General features: G+C 43.5%; 1 protein-coding gene across 7 annotated transcripts in view; it reads left to right on the top strand.

Annotated features, from left to right (window-relative positions):
- Ctnnd2 (catenin delta 2) overlaps positions 1–23,383 on the top strand; it is an 813,816-nt gene that overhangs the window by 659,248 nt on the left and 131,185 nt on the right. For all 7 annotated transcript variants that reach the window (XM_063257972.1, XM_063257971.1, XM_063257974.1 and 4 more), the window contains one exon: positions 2,348–2,531. In XM_063257972.1, the coding sequence (XP_063114042.1) occupies positions 2,348–2,531 (184 nt within the window). The remainder of the gene's footprint in view (positions 1–2,347; positions 2,532–23,383) is intronic.

The following is a 23,383-nucleotide window of genomic DNA, read 5'->3' as shown; positions in this document are numbered from 1 at the left end:
ACAATATGCTATAGAACAACCATTGTTAGATTCCTATCATCTTGTTTTGAAAGCCATATTGTTATCATTTTGGGTTTGTTGTAATTATTGCTTGTTTGTCTCTTTTGTTTTTCATTTCTGTGTCTTTTTTTTTCTCTTAAATAAAAAAAAGAAATGAAAGGAGAAGGAACAACTCAGTGAAGGGATAAGGGGACCGAGTCTCTAGTTAGCCTCTACTTGTCAAATATAGAGTTAGGTCTTCTTAGTTTGGTGGGGGTTTTATGTCTTTTCTCTCCTGCTTTTCTGTTGGGTAGGAAGTAGTACAAATGACTTTATTGTCACAGAATGACTTCAGATTCTTCTACCCTCATTGCATGTAAACACCAATTTTCTTTTATTGTTTGCTATTTTAGAAGAAATATACTTTATAGCAAAATATATTACTCGTATATTAAAACATTTACTTAGTCACATGATAGTATTTTCAAGTCAGGATTTGGGAATGAAGACAATTCGTGTCCTTTTGCTGTGTGTCTGCATAGAATGATAGAAGAACACACAAATGCTTTAAAGTGATATTCTTAAAACTTATCCTCAAATACTGTGGTAGACAGAAGCTTGTTTTTAATGGCTTGTTATTTTGCCATTAACATAACATTTTCAGGAGACTGTAAATGAGTAAAAGGCAAACATCTCATTACCTATACTATCAAAATTCAGTAAAACATTTAACAGTTGAATAAACAGCTTCACATTTAAATTTTCATAAAGGTAAATGAAGCTGTTAATATTCATGCCTATCAAAATTAGTCCATATCATAATATATTTTTGAATACTCCCTGTATACCACTAAGAATTTCAGTGTATTCAATTTAGAATACTACTAATACTCTAAACCTGTGCACAAAATTTGTAGAAAGTGATCCATGAACTAAAGGAGGCCAGAGAGTAGATTGTTGAAACTTAGTGAGCCATGCAGTACATGTCACAAATCACCAACTTTTCCTCTGAGGACAAAGCAAATCTAGAAAATTTATGAATCAACAGGAACTGCTGTGTTCCAAGAAAAGTTTGTTTTTGTTCAAAAAAAAAAAAAAAAAAGACCAGATTTCCCTTCAAGTTGACCTCCTGTTCCAGAGGATTGATTTATACATAAGAGGCACTGAAAAAAATGTTTATTTCCATCATGTTCATTTTAATAATAAAACTCCCAGCAAATGTTATTTCTAAGGATAGTTTTAGGAATTCAGCTGTATCTCCATATTTTTTTCAGAACTTTGTACTCACTTTTATGATCACTTATTTAGTTATAAATGGTCGGATTTATATTATTAGTATGCTTGGTAAGTTCAACCTGAAAAATGCAAGAAAATACTAAAAATAATTTCACAAAGAAGAGTGTCCTAAAACACAGTAGATGAAACAAAATTTCATATGGATAAAATAAGCTAGAAGTCATTTTTCTAAAGACAGTATTTTAGGCAGTATTTTATTCCTAGTACTAGAGTGCTGGCGTCTGTTTAGTTTGAGGGAGCAGGGAAGCTTTCTTAACAGAGCAACAAAATAATGTTCTCCTTCGATTTCTTTTACTTCTACCATTCCAAAAAAATAGAATAACTATTTAAGAAGCATTGTCAAGTGATGTTATAATATAAATACAACACTTACGGCCTTTTATAGAATTAGGCTTATTTCAAAAAACACATATTTAAAGACCTAAAATATTCCGTGAGTCCCAAATCCTTATGTTCGCTGTTGCTACATGAATCCCCGCGGCTCCATTCACTGCAGGATGCACCCACTTGCTTCATCAGCATTTAAAGAACACTCTGTGGTCCTCTATGAACCTTTTAAAGAGAAGATGACAAAGCTGTCTGGAGTGGCAATATATTTAAGTGGCTCTGTGAACCCTGACGTGATGTGATGCTGGGTTCTCCTACGGTCCCAGCTGCTGGTGGCTGCTTCCGTGTGCAGGCTAAGGGGATTGGGTCATGTGTGCATACCTGTGTAAACAACAATCTGCTACACCATTGCAAATGATCCCATCCCTGGTCTTGCCTAGCATTTGGAAACTAGAGTCCACTGTGTTCATCATGCACAGAAGCCTGGTAGGTAGCTTCCTTTCCATCAGATGGCACAACCTTTCTCTTCGTGGTGAAGCAGAGATAAGCACGTCTCACTTTCTCTGTTCGCTCCTCAGATTCACTCTTTTAACGAGTGCGTACAAGTGGTCTAAAGTCAAGGTGTAGCGTGCATGCCCACACTCTCACTCCTCCGGCCAGTGCTGTTATCTGCAGAAAGGCAAATGCTTTTGAGACAGGAACGATCGGTGGCTGCCCAACAGTTCTCCTTGTGTGTCTCTTGCAGGAGTCCTTTGGAACCTCTCGTCGTGTGACGCCCTCAAAATGCCAATCATCCAGGATGCCCTGGCAGTGTTGACCAACGCGGTGATTATCCCTCACTCGGGCTGGGAAAACTCACCTCTGCAGGATGATCGGAAAATACAGCTGCATTCATCACAGGTGCTGCGTAATGCCACTGGGTGCCTAAGGTCAGTCTGCGGCAAGGACCTCCGCTCGCCCTTCCCTGCGCCCTCCCCGTGTTAGACACACACTTCCTGCGGCTGCAATTCCTGTTTGCCTAAAGAGCAGAGATGCAGAAATAAATGTTGATGTGGCAGTGGAGCATAAGAAGCTAACCAAAAACATTTCTAAGCATGCCCTGAAAAGGTATAAGCATTACCCTCTGCACTGACAGCGGTATTGGACTTATTTAACACGATTTCCTAGGTCTAGGGCAAAATATAAATGTTCTCATGCCAACCTTAAATAAGTCACCTTCCTAGCTGACAATAACAGTTGATAGGAATGTGGCATCATCTCATTCGGGCACAGTAACCCTTTGCTCAAGGAGCACCTGCAGCAGGTCTGTGGTTCACTAGTTGTCTATCACCAGAAGCTATTTTTATTTGTTTTTTTTTCCCCCATCGGACCATAAGAGTCTGTAGTTCGTAGAAATAGCTGTCTATAAGGTTTGCCCTGTTAATTTTTTTTAATACTGAAAGTTGGAAATGTATGGTCATTCTCTCCACATGCATTTTTTACAAAAATCACGTCCCAGAAATCTACTGGTTTTCTTAGATCATCTATAGGGCTTGTTTAATTTTTACTCTTAGGAAGGAAGGTAATACTCAATTTAATTGTAAACTTTAGAACCTGTGCCCCCACAAATGCTGTATTTTGTACCAGAGCTGGAAATCTTCTCAATGAAATAAATAATGAGATGAGGCAAAGAAGAAGTAGTTAAAAACACGTACTCAAAGCACTTATGCTTTAAAACCAAAAATACAGAATGACTTTAGCTGGGCGGCTCAAAGCTGCTGTTTCTCCTACATCATTTCCTCTGTGTAAAACCCAGTCCGTGCTAAGAGGAACAGAATCACCTCAGTGACATTAATAACAACCATCTCGTGAATATGCATAGTGACACTGCCAGCCTGCAGTCTTGAGAAGGTGCCTGTGTGTATGTGGAAGTGTGAACTCAGAGTGAGATAAACATTCAGGCCTCCTGCGTATTTACAAATGTTCACCGGCAGGAATAGGAATGCTCTAACAATTTTGCTTTTCCTCCAGGTCACAAAATAATGAACTTTTGACGTGATTTCTCTGGATAGTCTCTAATATAAAGCAAATTTACAGTTCTCCCAAATACTCTATTGTGGCATCTATTTTATGAGTTCTTAAATTCCCTTTTCCTCCAGAAACCTCTTGCCTTGCTGGAAGGAATGTAACTCTTCCAGGGCTAACACCGCAGGCACCGCCAGCCTTCCAAGCTTGCTTTTTGGATTCCAGTTCTTTGTACCTGATACAAGTGGTTTTTCCCTTCCTGGCATCCTGTGCTCCCACAGCCTGTCGTTGCTCCTGAGAAAGAGACCAGAAGCAGAAGCCTGGGAATCAATCGTGAAAGTTAGTCAGTAAAGACCTGGTTAGCCCTGTCAGCTGAGTTTCTGTCTAGCTTAATAACATAATTATGCCTTTCTGATGTTAGACTTTGAGGATCCAGGGCACTGCCACCATAGGGAAACATTCAGCGTCATGGATGATAAAGTGTCCCCTTTTTGTAAGTGTACTGAATCTGACATCTAGCATGTGACCCAGAACTAGGTTAGGTCAGAGCCGGATGACACCTGTCATTCTCTCTACACAGAAGTTCCATCAACCCTCGCTGCTTAACTGCTGACCAGAAGTGACCACAGCAGACAATGCAGATGAGGAGGATGGCATCTTTGGAAAGAGTTCATTGTAGCCAAATCAGGTCTTTTGTAGCCAATATACAATCAGGATTAATGACTTGCCACACTTCCAAATTTAGCATATGAGAGACAAAGCAAAACTTAACAATGTGTCATGAAACTTAACTGCTCCTCTCATTCATTAAGAATCTTCCTTCTGGGCTGGGATTTAGCTCAGTGGCATAAGCACCTGCCTTGCAAGCAGGTGGTGGTGAGTTCGATCCTCAGTACCAATTAAAAAAAAAAAAAAGAATCTTCCTTCCCTCAGGAAGACACGTGATTTCTCCTCTGTCACATGAATGTAACTTACACTGATGAACAGGTTGGAACGGGAAAGGAGAAAATAGCCAAGAAAGGGTTAAAATGAATTTGTCAAATGAAAACTAGGGGATATAAACTTTCAGGGAATTTTTATTTTTCTCCATTTACTGAGAGAGTGGGGGAGACACACCCAAATAACTGCACCTGTCTACTTCAGTTTTGGTTTTGGGTATTTGAAATTTATGTTTGATTTTCCAGTAACTCCTAGATTTTTATTAAAGAAACTGCTTCTACCTTCCAGCAGTTTTATCCCACAAGCACTTGCTGAGCACCTGCAGAGGGAACAGGCAGACAGAGACAGACCTCCGTGGAAGACAGCAATACCCGTGAACTGGCCTAGCATACATTTTCCTCTCCCGCTGGTCCCACAGCCAGAGTAGTGCAGCAGGGCAAGCTGGGAGGGCGTGACTAACTCAGCTTGGTGCAGATGAACCGTGGTTAGGCCCAGTGTCGACCTCGTGGGGAAATGTGAGTCAGTTCTCATCCAATTCGGTTTGCGACAAGCATTGTGGAAGGAACGAAGTGTGTGAGCCACGGTACCACTGCATGTTATCCTATTTTCATACTTGCTAATTAGCAAGTTTATGAAGTCAGGAAGAATCATCCTGACCTGAACCACATCCTGGTTCTTCTCCATACACCTCCCACACACATAAGCGATCTATAGTTATGTCATATTGAATTGGTAACAAATCTGGACTTTGCTACATGTCAACCAACAAACCAGCTGACACATGGGCCACGTTCCTCTGTGTCTTGGTTCCTTTAATTTGATTCTTGATGCCTCATGAATGGCATCCCCATGGCCAGCATCCATGTAAATGCTAGTTCTTTAAATGCTAGTCCTCTCCTCCGAGTTAGCCAGCTTTCTTGTTGCTGAGACACAGCATGAACACCCACATGGTAAAGAAGGAGAGTTTAATGGAGCTTACAGTTTCAGAAGAATCAGTTCATGGTTGGCTCTTTCTAAGACAAGAACCTCATGGTAGAAAGGCCTTGGTGGAGCAAAAATGGGTAATGCTTGGAATGTGCCCAGCAAAGTAGAGGAGTAGTGACAGAGAGAAAGGGCCAGGGACCAGATACAGCACCCAGTGTCCTACCTGCATGACTCATGGACTTATTAATCTGCTGGGCAGCTCTCAAGTCAGTATAGTAGACACAGCTATGCTTAACCACCGTAGCCTCCTGCCTTCTATTAGGTGCTCCTCTGCTAAGGCCTTGAATTTCCCTCTAAGGCTCACACCCTGGAAACTCAGTCCCAAGAATGATAATGTGCACAGCTGATGGGATCTGTTAGAGGTGCAACCTACTGGAAAGTGCTGTTTCAGCAGGGATTAATGTGGTAGTAAAGGTGCTGTGTTTACCTCCCCATGAGACGGATTGCTTTAGTAAGAGGGAATGACCCCTGAACCTCCCCAGCCTCCTGTCTTGCTTTGTGACCTCTTCTAATGGGAACATCCGATCACAAAACTCTGACCCAGATAATAGCCCTCTCTTTACAAAGTAGGCAGAATCAGGCATTTTGTCACAGCAACAGAAAATGAAATAAGACAAGATTTAAGTATGGAAAGGCATATAGTTAGGCATTTGGCATCATCTTAACTCTTCATTTGATAACTAGGGTTATGGATACCTTTTTTAAAAATATCAAACTATTTAAAGGTACATTCTACACAATCGTGTTGATGTAACTTTTCCAGTAGATGCCTCCATTTTTTGATGACTTCAAAATGACTTGATATTTGGGGCTAGTTTCTATAACTATGGTTTCAGGAATTTATAAAGACAATACAATATAATAATATAATAACACTCTTTTACTTGGATAGTCCTTCCTAAACCCATGCAGCTTACCAGCCAGTAGAAACATCATATGGCAGGTAAAAGTAATTTTAGATAAATATTGGAAAGCGGGGAGGTCTTTGCAGGAAGAATCATGGCATGTTGAGATAGCAAAAATGTAAGCACCTATGAAATACAAGATGAAAAGCAAGTGCCCTGAGTTCTTTTCCATTTAAAATTCATTTGGGGGTAGGAAATGGAATTTTTCTCAAGCAGATCTATTTGTTCCTGAAGTATTTGTCACTCACTGAAGAAAAAAAAAAAGGATAGAAATCAGGAAATATCTCTTAAATTTTGTTGGAGGGGGGCTGGGGATTTAGCTCAGCAGCATAAGCGCCTGCCTTGCAAGCAGGCAGTCATGAGTTTGATCCCTGGTACCGATAAAAAGAAAAAAGACAAAAAAAAAATTTGTTGGAGGATGGAGATGATGGTGGCTGGGTTGTGGAATAACACAGCAGACTTCAGAGGCGGAGGTGCCGGACCCAGGACAGGGACGGGCTCCTCCCAGTAGTCCCCCTCCTGCACTCCTGACCGCCTTCATTTCTTCCCCTTGTTTGCTTGTTTCTTTTATGCCAATTCTGCTATCTCCAAGCTTCAATGTTTAATCAAAGCCAGTTTAAATATGACTCAAAAAAATATTTAGAATGGTTCAGAAGGCTTACAACATAAATATGAGTGAGACTGTTTTGCTCATCTTCTGCATTTTCTAATGAAGGACTGTTCCAAGGAAATGACTTCCTGATTCAAGCTGTTTAGACCTTGAGTCAGACTCAGTTGTGAGCTGGTGATCGTTTTGTTGTGCAATCAGTATTATCAAGTACTCCTCTTCACCTTTGGCTGGGTAATCATCACCTGCAACTGAAGATGTGAACCGATGGCCGTGGCCTGCACCCCGAGTGGTGAGGGCAGGCTGACTCTGTCTGGAATTGCTTGCAGCTGAGGTCAGCATGGTCAGTTAACTAAATACCCATCCCCCACTTATGTCTATGCACAACCTTGAAATGCAACCTTATTTGGAAATAACAGTGTTCAGAGTTAGACTTAGTGAAGTTTATGGCATAGGTGAGATATCTCATAGCGCAAGTGAAACTTCTGATAACACAGTCTCTCTTTTCTAAAAAAAGCAAAGATACAAGAATGCAGAAGAACTTTTGTAACAATCTCAAACTTTCACTGGTTGATAAAATAGGAAAATTTGTAAAATTTGATACAACTTGAAAAATGTTTAAACATAGACCTTATCCAACTGATTTTTGTCATTTTACAAATGAATGTTAAAGCAAATAATATTATTTTTCTAAATTTCCAACTGAGCTGAACTCAGCTATTAATAATGTTCATTGATCAGGCAAAGCACTGATGCTTTGGTTTTAGCACGTTTGTTTTTAAATGTGCAACATTTGAATGGTATTGACAGAATTTCTATATGTTCCTATCAACATGCTAAAATATACTGTACATACCAGAAAGGAAAGATGTGGTAACTGCCTTCAAGAACTTCGGGACAAATCTGAAAGATTAGATTTCCATAAGAAATTAGAGAGCTGGGGATATAGCTCAGTGGCACAACCCCCTGTCTGGCAAGCAAAAGGTCCTGTGTTCAATTCTTGGTACAAAAAAACAAAAAAGAAGGAAAGAAAAAAATGAAGGAAGGAAGAAAGAAAGGAAAGAAAGAAAGAAAAAGAGGTAGAGCATGATAAAACTGTATATTCAACAACAACAGAAAAGAATTGGTGAAGATCAGGTCATCCTGGATTGGGAGCATCCTAATCCAAGGAATGGTGTCTTTAGGAGTGAACACACACACACCTAAAAGTTGCACAGAGAGGAAGAGCATAAGAGGACAGGAAGAGATGGGAGGGATGCAGCTGCAAGCCCAGGAAAGTCCAGGATCGTTGGAAACCGGCTTTTTGATTTGGAAAGGGAGGACAGACCCTTCTTAGTGCCTTCCCAGGCAATGTGGCATTGCCACCGTCTTCGTCTCAGAATCCAGGGCTTCTCCACCATGACAGGATACATTCCCACTAACCAAGACACAAATTTTATGATTCTTGCTTCTGACAGTCCCAGAAAATGAAAACGCCACCCCAATCAGTAAAGGAGTGGATCTGCAAAGCCAGGAGCCATGTGAGGATGCAGCACAAGGAGAAAAAAATAAGTAAACAACAGAGAAGTTGGCTGTGCCCACACAGTGCCACAGAGAGGACAAGCGGTCACAGTTTCCCGAGGACCAGTTTCTGTCCGTGCCTGCAGCCGCTTCCTGGACAGCTCAGGTGCAAACATTACCTGTGGCACAGTTGAGCTCTGCAATCCTGGCAGTAGTTGCTTCTGCCAGAGGAGGCCAGGTCAAGTCCCTCGTTGACCAGAAGCCGTCAAAAGTGATCCCTCCACTCTTGCTCCTGAGCATGCATTCTCTTCCCCTCCGGACTCTGAGCCGGCTCCTCGCTGCAGATTGGATTTAGCTTGATGCATCCAAAGCCATTGCAGGGTCTCACGTAGGGAGTGTGACATGAGAGAAGAGTCTTTTCTGGACGTCACCTTCCGCAGCCTTCTGCACCACGAATGCTTTCTGTATTTACTGTGAAATGTGATAGTGTTTCCCACTTAAAATATCACAAATCAGTATCTGAAAGATCCCTGTCCTGGGTATTGTCATCATTTCAGAGTGAGCGACAGGGAAAACCTTGCCAAGCTTCCTTTTAATCCAACAGCGAGCCCAGTAACACAGCTGCAGTCTACCTTCCGAATGGCACCGCAGTATTCAGTCCTGGGTACTTAGGACTCTGTCTCCAGCTGAAGCCTTCGCAGAAGGCTGGCTTTGCTAACTTCCACAGCTCATTTCCTGGTCCTTCGGAGTCGTTTATTTATTCTTATTATTCAATTCCCGCTGCAGCGTCTTGTCCCAAAGGACAACAATATACAACCCTAATTTTTTCTATCCATCTTTCTGTACACAGAATGTTATTAAGCCCATCAAAGAAGCTGCACTGTGCCATGCTACTGAGTATAATTAAACTCAGATCCTCAGTTAGTCATCTTAGCCCATGCAATGGATGAATGTTTGGTCCCTCACTACCACTAATTCTGGGTGACCTTATAGAAACCCCACCACAGAGTAATGCTAATGATAATCACTCTGACTGGAGAGTTCCAAGGACATTTGTTTTATCCAGTTAGCTCTTCTATTAGCCTTAGGTAAGAAGAAGCAACATAGCTATTTTTACATTACGGTCACCCAGCCACCAGTGGTACTCATCTGTTTAAAAGAATGTTTCTTGAAAAGTAGATTTAAAGTGTCTCATGCTGAGCTCTGGATCAGCTGGCCCTGATCTCCCCTGGGTGAAGAGTTTGTGCCAGCCACACAGAGTGCTGTATATAGGGGTCTCTCTTGTTTGTTTGTGTGATACTAGGATCAAATCTAGGACCCTTATTCTGAGCCACATTCCCAGCCCTTCATATTTTTGCTTTTAACTTAGACACACGGTCTTGGTAAGTTGCTAAGTTGCCTGAGCTGGGTTCAAACTTCTGATTCCCCAACCTCCACCTCCCGGAGTGCTTGGTGACTGATGTGCACCTCCAGGGCCTACTCTTCCCTGGGTCTGAGCAAGGGGGAGGGGTTTGTGGCTGAGGCTGAGTGGAGAGAGGCATGGCTCTCCTGTGGCTGACTCAGCAATGAAGGTCTCCTCCTAAGGGAAGGAAAGAGTTCATTGGAGGCAGGAGACAGAGCTCTGAGAATCTCATCTACCCAGAGCAGTCTCTGCCCCTCTCAGCAGCCCTTTGTTGTGCAAGGTGTTTACTCAGGGACAACTGACAGGAAGAACAAGGCAGAAAGCCTGAAGAGCTGGGAGAGCCATCCAACAATGACCCAGGTCTAACCCTGAGTGGAGGAGAGAGGGAGAGAGGAAATGGAAGGAAGGAAGGAAGGAAGGAAGGTAGGTGGGTGGGCGGACTGCACTGGAACCTACAGGATTCCACCAGAGAGCACCGGAGAGCTCCTGAGCCCGCCATTCTTGAAGGCAGCCCTGGTCTTCCAGGAATGACTTCTCCTGATCACTGTTGCAGAGTGCAGTCACTGACTGGGAGCAGATGAAGGAAAGGAAGCCTTAGCGTGAAGACAGACACCGTGATGGGTGGCAGGGTCCATCAGTCAGGAATCCTCCAACCATCAATCTGTCGTCAGGCTGGTGCATTCTCGTGGGTGACTGAGAAGTCAAAGCTTTTCCCGGTGCTTTCATTCTTTATAGACTAAGTTCACAGGATGCCGCTCAGTAATCAGGGAGCGCTGGGTCCCGGGAAGGTGCTGTGGCCGTGTGGGAGAGCACAGAGCCTGTCCGTGGGGTCTGCAGCTGGACGCACCCAGATCCACGGCAGACTGCCCAGAATGGACAACTGAGCACGCGTGCTCCTTAGTTACCGCCTCGGAAGATCTTGCTTCTTTTCTGTTTGACTAGCACGTGTGTGCAACACAGACAGCTCCAACCATCAAGGGGAGTCAGCGCCAGGCATGACGCTCTTAATTCTCCTTCATCCCTTCTTCTCCCCGCCCTCTTCCTCCCTCCATCCCTTGGTCCTCTTCCCATTGCAGAAGTTTTATCTCCCTGTTTCCTATTTTCTTTTATTTTGATTTTTAATTTCTTTATGCTTTGACTGTGTCATATAAGAGAAACCGTGTGAATTTTTTAAACTCGTGTGTCTGATGTATTTCAGTTCATATGAGTCTCGAGTGCGTTCATTTTGCTACAGATGACTCCACTGGATCCTTCTTTACGGTGGAGGAGTCCTCGACCGGGTGTAAATACCGCATTTTCTTCCTACATTCACCTACTGATGGACGCCTGAGCATTTACTGACTTGTTTTTTCTTTACACATAAAAAAAAAGCTTTGCTTTTCACTGATTTATGGTTTATGTATTGGGCCCACTGAAATTCGTCTTAGGGAGTTTACATTTCCTTTTCTATTAGAGCCTGAAAAAAAAACTTTATTTTTCAATTCTTTCGGAAGACTTTTCTGCCCCCAAAAATGACTAACTATAAATGTGCAAAAATTTTTCCTGGAATTTGCATTCTAAAGAAATGTAATGGGGAATCATTCCATCCCAAATATGCTGTTTCTATACCCAAAGAAAAGTGAGAAAAATAATTTCATCTTATATATAAATGATTAATATAAAATACTATTTTGTGCCATCTTAAAGTTTCTATTACTGATTTGTACAAAATTTGACCTTAATTATGAAAACTTATAGGTCATAACTAAAACCTGTTTTAAAGTACATATTTTTTGGTATGCTTATAAATATGAGCTTTTTAAGGGAGCAAACAAATATTTTATCTTCAATAAAAATACTTATTTTCATATTGGAATATAAATATTCAGATCTTTCTATTAATATTAACAAATTAGTACCTCCTACAAAAAAGACTCAGTGAAAAGTATAATTGATTTCCAAGTAGCATATCATAGTACTTGATATTTATTCTTCTAAAACAGTGATTTAAAGAACATTAAGTCCCTGACTAAAAGCTGGTTCCTTCTTAAAATTTTTCATATGAAAAATAAGGTTTTTCTTCCCCTGACCCCCAAACTGTACTACATTGCATAAAGAGTAGTCTGCCGGGGAAGAGCAGAGAAGCAAGCCTGTCATCCATAAATTGAAGAAGAAAGACTTTACCAAGCAGTTTCCCTATGTAGTTTACACTTTAAGCCTCTCCAGTGTTTTCAGAGATCTATTTTCATGCTGTTTCTCTTTTCCCCTTTCAAAGTGGCATTGTTTTAAAGTAACTGTAGCCAGCATCTATGAGGGCCTGGGTGGGGCAAAACAACCAAGGAGATGAGCACAGTTCACAGAAGAGCAGAGCATGTGTGAGAGGGACCCCTCGGCCCTCTCCACTGAGGCAGAATGAAGAGCTCTGACTTGCAGGTGTGGTTTCTCTTGGAGGAGGACGAACACAGCCAGAGAGGGCTGCAGAGGCAGGCATAATGCACCAGTGCAGAGACAAGCCTCCCGCCCGCTATCCTGGGCATGCAGAGTAGAGGGCTCCATGGCCTGCACTGCTGTCTCTTTTTCCTTGATTCTAGTGGGGCCTTAATTCACCAAGAATATTTGAAGCAAGTCTCCACTGTTCCTTGCTTGACCAAGAATATTTGGAGCCGACAGTCCTCATGGCCATTCTGTTGTCCTGCATCAGTGACTTCCTCTGGTTACTGAGGGCACGTGAAGAAGTCTCCTGGTTACTTTAGGGCAGTTGACAGGTAACTGGGGGCAAAGGCTGATGAGGAAGGTAGTTTCCCGCTCTCCTGGTCCTCTGGAGCTGTGATCCGGAGGGGTGAGGTGAGGGTCTTCTACATGGGCTGCTAACGGCAGGCAATGGGTGGCGGCTTACAGAGCTGTGCTTGAGGGGAGGAGAGGGAGTGGGCTTTGGCTCCCCTGGGCGGAACTGAGCCCATGGTAGCATCTCCATGAAGGGATCATCTTTGTGTCTCAGACAGTTAGTTGCTCCTTTTGGAAATAGTATTGGGAAGCTCCTGGAAGTGAAAACCGTTGTTCCTTCATTTGTATGACAAAGTTCCTGTTCTGTACTGACAGAAGCTTTTAGAAGTACCAATTAAAAAGTTTTCTTTAAGTAGAGAAGAACCAAAAGGTAGAAAGCCCTGTCTAGGATTCACTGTCATTTTGCCTGTTCTTGCCTCTAGAAGATTTAATTAAAGCAGCAACATTTAGTCGTAATGTGTGCACACGAGCCAGTGCTGGACTCTCAGGACACTGTGCCTTTCTGTCTGTGTCATGAATTCACCTTTGAGTTGTTCTGTCTTCTATGTAAAAGGATGGGCATGCCAGGGCTCAGATTATCCCCACGTCCTTCACTATGGTTCCACAGAGATACAAATACATCATTATCCCCCATTAACAAGCCCTAAACCAGCAAAGAAGACGCTGTGCCTTTGATGCAGCGCCTGGAGCTAATGAATCCTACAACTAATTATGTTTCTCTTAAGGTAACTTATTACCAGAAGGTAGCTGTGTTAGCACAGATTTTATGTGAGAACAGCCATCCCCAGGAAGAGGCGAGCTGATTAATCATCCCCCATAATTCTCCGTAATAGTCCTATCTGGGCTCTCCCGTCCAGACCATTGTTTTTCCTAGGGTTGCATCCTGCCTGACCTTATTTTGGATCAACAATGTAATTGCTAATTGCAGGCTAATTTATGGGAACCAACGAGGGCTCTGCACAGGGAAGGCGCTGTTTGCAGGATTGGGCATCCTGCTCCCTCTTTTGCATAAGTTTGGGTCAGGTGTTTGGAGCAAATGGAGCTCACTGCCAAAGACAATTATTTCACTTACGAAACAGCATCCTGTGCTTTTCAGGCCTGCCAGGGGGCGTGGCGTGGGGCCCGTGGCCACTGAAGGGAGGAGGCTGGCTGGCTCTAGTCCTGCTCAGACTCTGGAGGGCCTCCTTAGCATGTTTGAAAGTGTTACTGATAAGCTCCTTTCTGGAACAGAAAGGAACAGTCCTTTTTCCTCCTCTGCAGGGAACACTGTCATCCTTGCTAGCAAATGTGATGAAGTGTCATTTGTCCTTGACCCCTGTCACTTCTTTGCAGCTGAAGACCCATGCAGATTAAGAGATCTGCTTTCCCAATCAGGCAGAGCAGAATGTCCCCAGCCAGACCTACGGAAGTAGGCTCACCCAGATCCCAGTGCAGGAGTTTAAGATTCTCCAGGGGCTGTTCCTCTTTGAGGGAGGTCATTGTGAAAGATTATCCTCTCCTTTGCTCTCAAGGAGCCAGCCTCAGGCTCAGATGGAGAGCTTCAAAGGGGACTTCGAAGGGGCCCTGAGGGACAATAGCTCTGAATGTGCCCAGCACCCACGTGACCATAGGGGCCAGGTTGCTGTTAACATAGGAGTCCTCTTACTTCTCCTCTCATAGGGTTTCTTCTCTTTCTTTGGAAACTTACTGGGCTATGAAGACTTTAATTCAGGAACAAACAAAGGTCAAAGAGTACAAGAAACCACAGAGATCAGGTTCACCTGGCCTGAGAGCGAATCTGTCCAGCTGCAAAAACCCAACTCTTTGCCCAGTGGCTGGGCCATGAGCCTCTACCTGCTGGGTGTTTCCTTCCCTTCCCTTTTCGTCTTTAATTTATAAAACAAAATCATGTGACATTCACATGACAACAGCTAACCATTACAAAGTGGAATATAATACATTCAAAATGTAGGCCAAACCACTTGTGTTCCATTTCAAAAGGTTTTCACGTGCCCTAAAGGACACCATCACGTCCAGGAAGCGGTTACTTACACTCCTTTTCATCTCCCTGGCCATCTCCCACCCGCACAGCCTTCTGCAGAAGATTTGCCTGCTCTGTGTATCCCAGCAGTATTGTAGTCTTGGACTGGCTTCTGTCACTCAGATTTCAAGACTTACCCAGATTAAGCATGTGTCATGCCACGCTCTTTTTTATGCTAATCACACAGACAGCTCCATCCATCCTCAGAGGGATGTGGGCTGTGTGCACCTTTAGACCCTGTGAATAATGCTGCCACTGATATGTATGTGCAGGTATTTGTCAGCATATCTGCGTTCAGGTCTCTGGGAAACACGCGTAGGAGCAGAATCACTGGGCTGTGGTTAGCTTTTTGAAGAACTGCCAAGCTCCTTTCTACCTTGTTTTAGCTGTGTCTGCTTCCATTACATTTTCTGCTCCAGGCTCGTCCCATTATCACATTCCCTCCTTCTCATTTGTTCTTCCACTCCAGAGAAGGTACTTAGGCCTCCAACAAGTGAATCATTGTGACCAGTTGTCCTGTATCACTCTGCATGAGTCCCCAGGAAAAAGGACTTCGTCCAGCTATACGTTGGCTGACCCAACCCTCCAGGCCAGCACCTCCAAGGGACCCGCACCGTCCCGCAATGCACGTGCAGCAGTTGCTGGGTCACTCTTCCTGTGCACACTGAGGTCTGCCCTGCCTCGGTGCCTTCACGCGTGACCCTGACACGCACAAGGCCCTCGTCTCCCCCTTCCATCTCCTGCGGGTGCCTCTCAGTCCCGGAGACCTTCCTGGACATCTTCCTCCCATATCATTTGGGGCTTCTCTGATGCTTTTTCAAGCACTCCTGAGCTTTGGATCCATCTCTTCTTCTAATTTGGAAGAATTCCTTTCTCTTTGTGCTTGTGTGCTGGATCCTGGTCACTCTGTGAGCTACGCTCGCAGGCATGTGAAGATTATGTCTCTTATGATCAGTTCCCTTTCCAAGAACACCTGGCACCTGAATGAATGAATGAATGAATGAATCCATGCATAGGCTTTCTTTTGCTGCTGTGCTCCCTGCCTGATAACCACCCTGTCTGATTATCTCTGCAACAAGGAACCTTGTACCTCTCCTGGTTGCTGTAACATCTCAGTTATGGAAACACCTTCACTTGCATGATTCTCAACATGGAAATGAGATTCATGTCTCCTAACTACTTGTTTTTCCAGTACGTTCCTCTGTTAAATTAAACCAACCCTATCAATTAGTTCTGTCAAACAACCATCTTTTCTCTTGGACTTTGTTACCAGTTGGTTTGGACACTTTGACCTTGCAGATGCTCATACTGCTCTGGGTTTTTTATGATCCTGGATTCCTCTTCCACTTGGAGCAGTTCTATGAACCAGCAGTTTAAAACTCAATAAATAACATCATTATAGTGCTTTAAGGACAAAATAACTCTTTAATTGTTCTGATCACCCCTTAGCCCTCTGGACAACTTTAAAAATGATATGTTATGTTTTTCTCCAGTTTCAAATAAGAAACTTAGAGGTTTAATAGTTTGTCCTGAACCACATTATTAGAGAGCTATGAATCAAATTTCAAACAGGGCTTCCAGAATGCTCTTCTCCCTTAAAGTCAGCTCTTAAGTGCCTATTAGTGCAGCAGGCTGCCCCCACCCTTAAATAATTAGGGCAGGCGTACCCGTCTCATGGCCTCCTGCTTGGACAAATGCAAATCGGTAGCTTTATAAATGGATGGTGTGTCTTGTTCCACACAAACATATATTGAATTTCTAGTATTGAATTTCTAGCACCCGGACTCTTTAAGGACCATAGAGACAAAGATGAATCAGACTTGAAACTTCTGATGTAAAAGAATAGAGGGAAACCTGACCTCTGGTATGGAATGGGGATATAAGTTTTCACTTAAGAGAAACAAAACCCCCGTGCAGAGCAGTGGGAAGACGAGGAAGGCCACTGGGTGAGGGACCCATGGGTGCCTCCTGCAGAGTTCTAGGGGTGATGGACAGTGTGTCGATAAGGGGCAGAGGAGAAGTGAGTCCAGACAAAAGGACCCACAAGCAGGAGGAGCACTGTGTGTATTTGGGGCTGGGCAGGAAGCTCGGGTGGAGCAGAGGCTACTGGAAGGTGATTGCTAACAGCATCATAAAGGAAGCACATCAGGGGCCATCTCCTTGTTTTGGAGGATTCAGGGGAGTTTGGTTAGTGGGAAGAGACATGGTGTTCCTTATGCCGAAGAAAGACCGTAGGATGCCCACAGGATGACTGCAGAGGTGGAGAAGGGACAAGGGGGCTGTGAAACTGGCAAGGGGGGGCCCAGGGCAGCAGTGCACCCCTTTCCTGTCTGTACACTGTGTCCTAGAATTTGCAGTAAGAACTTTGAGATGGATGCAGTGTTGATACTCCATGTCTTTGGAAGTAGAAACACACTAACTGTGTGATCTTGGGTGGCTGAAGTAACCTTGGTCTCAGTTTCCCCATCTGTAAATAGGGATGGCTGGTTAAGTGGGACCAAGACAAGGGTCAGGCACAGTAGGCAGGGGGAAGGAGTGTGAACCATGCAAAGTTGGATCCCACCTTTACTTCAAATGTTGATAATACGTTCATGATGGATTTTCTGCATTGATTAGGATACGCAATAATTACACTAAAATAGCCCAGCATTATTTAGGCACCAATATGTGAGTGTACTTAACTCTGCTAAACTATACATTTAAAAATGGCTACAGTGATAATCTTGCCTGTGTTTTACAATTATAAAATGCATGTATCATGCATGATAATTATTGCAATTAATTATCATCATCCTCTTAAATTTTACACTTAGATGAGGGCTTCGCTGGCTTAGCCCAAGTCCTGACCCTTGGAATATGCACATAAAGTTCGCGCAGGCACTTACTAACAGCAAATGCCTTTTAACAGATGGCCACTGGCTCTTTATGCTAAGACAGCTGCCATGCAATCATATCGAAAGCCTTGGGAAGTTCAGCGAATGATCAGAGGACAAGTAGAGAGTAAGCTTTGCATCCTCCCCTTCACCTTGGATGAAGCATCTTAAACACATTTCTTGGGAAGGTTTTCAGCAGTAGAATTTAGGTAATTGAGTGAAACCTCCAGCTTGTCCCCTGGAGGTACTTTCTTTTGGGGAAAGGCAGTCCCAGCTTTTTCTCACCAAGTCAGATGACTCCTGGTATCCCTAAGACCATCTCCTCTCTGCTTCTTCAAAACACAGCAAAAGGGCCAGGGTCTCCACAGCTCCTGTGTCTGAGGCCACAGTAATCCTTACCCTGACTCACTCTAGCCTCCTCCTGAGGACACAGGGGCACTGGAGGGTCTGGATAAGAAATAGCAGCCAATGGGTCCAAGTAGGGGAGAGGCAGCCTTCTGTCAAGGAACCCAGACTTAGAGCAGAGACAGTGGGAGCTTCGGGCACTTCCAGAACCTTCTGGAGCTTCACTGATACCGCCATGTAGGAGTAGATTAGGATTGATCCAGCCCAATGAACACAATTTTCTCTTCTCTAAAATTCAAGCCCAATTGAAAACAAAGGCAAAATGTCAGACAGGTGACAGTAACTGGTCTATTTCTAGCTGTGAATGCTAACTGGGGATCTTGGCTTCCCAGTGGGAGCCAGAGGCAAGCTAAGGATCTACTTGTGGGACCCCCTCTTGCCAGTGTGGAGCTGGGCACTTCCCTTTATGAAAGCTGGGATTTGAAGATTTTGCAAGTCCCCCTCCATGTTACTGACTCAGACACCCCCCCAGGGGGACTACTGATCGGTTAGTGTCACCCAGTATGCTGAGAAGGCCACAGCTTCGTCACCTATCAGTTCCCTGTCACAATCGAGGGCTGTAATGGGTTATGTTATGCCTTTCACGTGGGAGTCCTGACATCTGCTGCCTCAGAACATAATCTTATTTGGAAAGAGGATCATTGCTGATGTAAGGTTAGCTGAGGCTATTAGTGTGGGTTTCACTTTTAACTCAACACACCCACAGTCATTATAAACAGGGGAAGTTTGTATACAAAGACTCCAACACAGGGAAGGCATCACATGAAGATGAAGACCACAGGCCAAAGAACACTAACGACTGCCAGCAGGCGATGAGAACGAGGAGACAGGAATTCCCTGCTTCCCTTGGAAGGAGCCAACCCTGCAGACCCTTTAATCCTGAACTTGTAGCATCCAAAACTATGAGACGGTGGGTTTTTGCAAAGCCATCCAGTTTTTGCAAATTTGTGACAGGAGCCCCAGGAAACTGACATGAAAGAAAGTCTATCGGAAGAGGAGAGGGAGCCCTAGAGCACTGCACAGAAAAGGGAAAAAAGGAAAAGATGTCTATGCCCCCCAAAAGGCATCGAGACATTAACCGAATGAATACAACCTGAAGCTCTTTACCTTGACGTTCTTATGTTCTCTTTGCTAATGTTAGCCTCCGGCCTTGTGCCCAAGTAAGCATAAGTCAAGGGGAAAAGTGATAACGGGAGGAAGTGCCCCTGTAAGTCTGTGCTTCACAGCTGGCCCCACCTAATTTTCCCAAAGCATTAAAATGTATTATAGATGGAAAAACTGAGGATCCAATGAGCTAATGGGGTGCTCCTCTTCCAACTCACCTCCTTCTCCTGGCTGCTCAAGAATGCTGGTCAGTTCAACGCCAGTCTTGCTTGAAACTCTTGCAACACACGTGAGATAAGAATGTTATCTGGTCTGTTTCTAATTTCCCTGTGGAATACACCAAGCAGGCAGCAGGAAAATGTTCGGTTGCTGGCGTTCAATCGTATTTCCTTTCTATTGCTACAGAACATTAATACAGCCTCCTTCCGTCCCTCTTTCTCTTTTTCATTCTGCCTGGTTATCGCCTGACTGGCAGACAAAGCAATTAATCATGAGCACCCAGGCATATTCATTCGCAGACCCCAATTGGCCATGGATGTAGATATGGGTCTCCAGCTGCCAGCCAGGGCTCCCGAGTACACATGCAGCTGGCTGCAGGCACCTATTTGGCTTTTCTTTTCTCTGATCAGTGGTTTTCTCATGCTGTCAACCTGCGTGGCTGCCCACACTTCCTGTTCCTTGCCTACTTGCACCTTCAAACTCAGACTATTCAAAAGCAATCTTTATTAGACCTCCAACAATTCTTAGGATTATTAAGCATCCCTAAAGTATGTTTTTACCAATGTTGCCTTCCCAAGACTGGAGCCCTGAACTTATAGTTTAGCTCTATTGTTCAACAAGAACCCTCTAGAGAGAGAACGCCAGGCACTTAGGAAAGAGGTAAAGTCAATCACATTAACATGCAATTATCAGTAATTACCCTGACCTTTTCCATTATTGTATCCACTAACACTCTTTACAAAATGAAAAAATAACAGTCTCGTGTACACGCGTCTAAGAGCAACTGAATCAAACAAAAGGAATCAAAACGAGCTTTTGTTCCTCACCTTCTCACCCCAGAGGCAAACAAGTTAACTATTCTCCGTGTATATTTCCAGGTTATGTGTGCATGTGTGTATCTGTGTTTTATTGTTTTGGTAAATCCAGTATATCTATTTAACTTTTCTCTCCAACACTATATGCAGGTGGGTTCTCCTATACATTGCATGAGCTTTGGGCAGAGACTATGTCCAAATTTCATGGGGCGTGTCTCTACTTGTCTTGTAGCTGAGAAGGAACAAGCTGTCCTCTTGTCCCTTCCTCCCTTGGGAGTTGGGAATCACACTCAGAATTGGAAGAGTTGGCAGATACAGATGCAGATGTTTCCTCGATTCTTAGCTCTGGAGAATCATTCCCAGGGTTATAAGTGACTTTGAACTTTATCAGCACATCCAGTGTTAGGAAGCAACTTCAGCGAGTGGCTTGCAGAACTAGTTAGACTATAGAGTCAGGTAATATAGAAGAATATAAATAAGTGAAACAGATAATATTTTTACCTTTTTTCTATCTCTTTGGAGAGAAGAAAAGCCTAGGAAAATGGTTTATTTCATGAAGAGCTCTGGAGGACTTTGAAGACCATCCTGTGAACAAAACCATCTCCTGAACTCACCCTTTTCCCTGGACAGAATGAAAGAGGCAGTGAATTTTCATGTGTTACACAGAAATAGTAAATGAAGACTTTTACCCCAGTGAGTTGTCAGGATTAACCTTGTTGTTGGACATAGAAAAATAGAAAAAGAAAAAAACAGAGCAACTCCTAACACATATATGTATACTATTTGTAGGTTTATTTTCCCAAATCACACCTTACTGTACACTCCTAGGACTGCTTCTCCCTCCCTTCCCTGACTTCACTCTTCATCTATCACAGCAGCTACAACTTCTTAACTAGGCTGGTGTGAAGAAATCAGATCTGTGCATTTTGCTTATAAAAGTTAATAAAGCCCCTGCATCTAGAGCAACATGTCACCAAAAAAGGGAGACAAATTTTATTAGTAAATGTGAATAATGAGTGGAGTACTGTATCCCTTGGATTCTGTCATCCAACCCCTCAGATATGTCTGAGATTAGCATACTATTTCTGGTATTTGTTTACAGACGCATTGGGAAGTCTTTTCAATTCAGCACACATTTATTAAATGGGTACCAGGCACTGTGCTTGTGCTGGTGACCTGGCTAGCAGGAAAAGAGCTCTCTCTAGCTTTGTGGATCTGTACGAAGACAGAAGCAAGTGAAATGAGAATAGGGAAAGAGAATCTGGAATGAGTATCTTGAAGGGGTTTCATTGGCCTTGGAAGACAGGGAGCCCTCTTCGGGGTTCGTAGCAAGGACACTGCCTCTGCCCCGGGATGAAGTGGGAGCTGTTGGAGAAGAGGACAGTGCTCCGAGGTACATTTGCGAAGGGTCGCTGCAGCTACTCAGTGGAGCTCCCTGGGAGGTGAGGATCAAGCACAGCAGCAAAAGACACGTGAGAGGCAGAGGTGGGCTTGGCCTGACAGTGGCCACGGAGGGGGATTCTGTACCTCTTGAAGCTGGAGCCAGCTCAGTGTGGTGACTGGTTGAGAAAGAAAGGAGTCAAGCATGAGTGGTGCCCACGTTCACCCAGTGAGTGAAGCACTGATTTTGTTTGCTTGACAACATAACTAGGAAGAAAAACCCCAAGTCAGGTTCTGGTCAGCACCACTGCTCTTTGTTCCCATGGCATTTTTATTTCCTTTTTTAGCTCCTTGATTTGCTTTCATTCCTTTTCTTGCATCTCTTGATTTGTAGCCACATATGTATTTTGTGAAGGCTTATGATTTTACTCTTTGTATTTATTTTCTATTTGTTGTGAGTTTAATTCAGGATCTCTGCAGTGAAGGGAATTCAGAACAACTGCAACAACAACAAAATGAAAAACAAACAAAAAGCCTGGCTGTCTTCCTTCACACTGCTGTAACAGAATGAATTTAGAAACAAAGACTCATTGCTCACTGGTCTGGAAGGAGGAAGTCCAGAATGAAGATAAGAGCACATTCTGTGTCTGGTGAGGGCTCACCGTCTGCTTCTAAAATGGTGCCACCTTGCTGTGTCCTTAGATGGTAGAAGGGACAAGCAAGATCCCTTAAGCCTTTTATGAAAGCACTAATCCCATGCATGAGTGCTTCCCCCTCAACCTAGGCCCAGGGCCTCACTTCCTAACACAATCACCTTGGAGGTTAGGCTTCAACATACGGGTTTTTAGGGACTCAGATATTCAGACATTAGCAATAACCAACAATAAATTAGAGGTGGGTTTCTCTGCCCTCTCCCATGGTACTGAGCAGCTAGAAAGCAGAGATACCATTGAGACTGCCTAGCTTGTAACTGCATGTAACCCACAGCATGCCACATGTGTCACAGGGCAAGCAGCCAGTGCCAATCTGGCGTGCCAGTCATAAGCATGGCATCCTTGAGGTGTGTCCATGGAAAGCACAAGGTGGGGAGCCATTGTTCTAAAATAGCAACAATTCTAAAGTTCTTGGAGTAACCTTAACTCCATATATTTAAGTTTTAGCAATATGATTTTTGTGATCAAAATTAAAATAGTACAGTGTGTTTCCTGAAGAATTTTAGCAAATTTTACTACATTAAATGCAGTCTTTTCATCCTAGATCTGTTATCCTGATAGCTAATAACATGTGTATGATACAGAAGTATTCTCTCCTTGCACCCATTTTATACAAAAAAACTACCGTGTTTTTTGTAACTGATTTTTCTTTGCCAAACAATAGACCTCCAAAACCTTTCCATTTTCACATTTATAAAAGGATGAGGGCAGCCATATTAAGGTGAACTTTAGAAAAATCATAGGGTTGTAGCTTGTTTTCTCAATTATGTCTATAACACATTGATGGCTTGATACTTTTCCCATAAAGTCATTTAACAGAACGTGTGGTGTTCTGAGAACCATGATTTTGCAAAGAGTAGTGAGAGCCAAATATACTAGGTGGGTAGTGGAGGACAAAAGTCTCCTTTTGCTGTCTCAAGGTGGTCACCAACCTGCCTGAGAGTGCAGTTTTTAAATAAAATCATAACCTTGCTCAAAACTGAAAAAGTTGACGAACACTCTGGGACCCTAAAAGCCCTCTGGTCCTAGCACGTGATTAGTGCAGCCAGGAGAGACAGCAGAGCTCAGCTCTGATGGCCGTCCTGTGACCTGTTTTTAGTGCTGTCCAATGGCTCCTCCAAGTGTCTTTGCAGTTTGACCTTTCTATG

Source organism: Cavia porcellus, unplaced genomic scaffold (assembly GCF_034190915.1).
Source record: "Cavia porcellus strain 051 isolate PalLab524CR breed Dunkin Hartley unplaced genomic scaffold, mCavPor4.1 scaffold_11, whole genome shotgun sequence".
In the NCBI taxonomy this organism is placed as follows: domain Eukaryota; kingdom Metazoa; phylum Chordata; class Mammalia; order Rodentia; family Caviidae; genus Cavia; species Cavia porcellus.
This window is presented reverse-complemented; position numbering and strand designations above follow the sequence as displayed.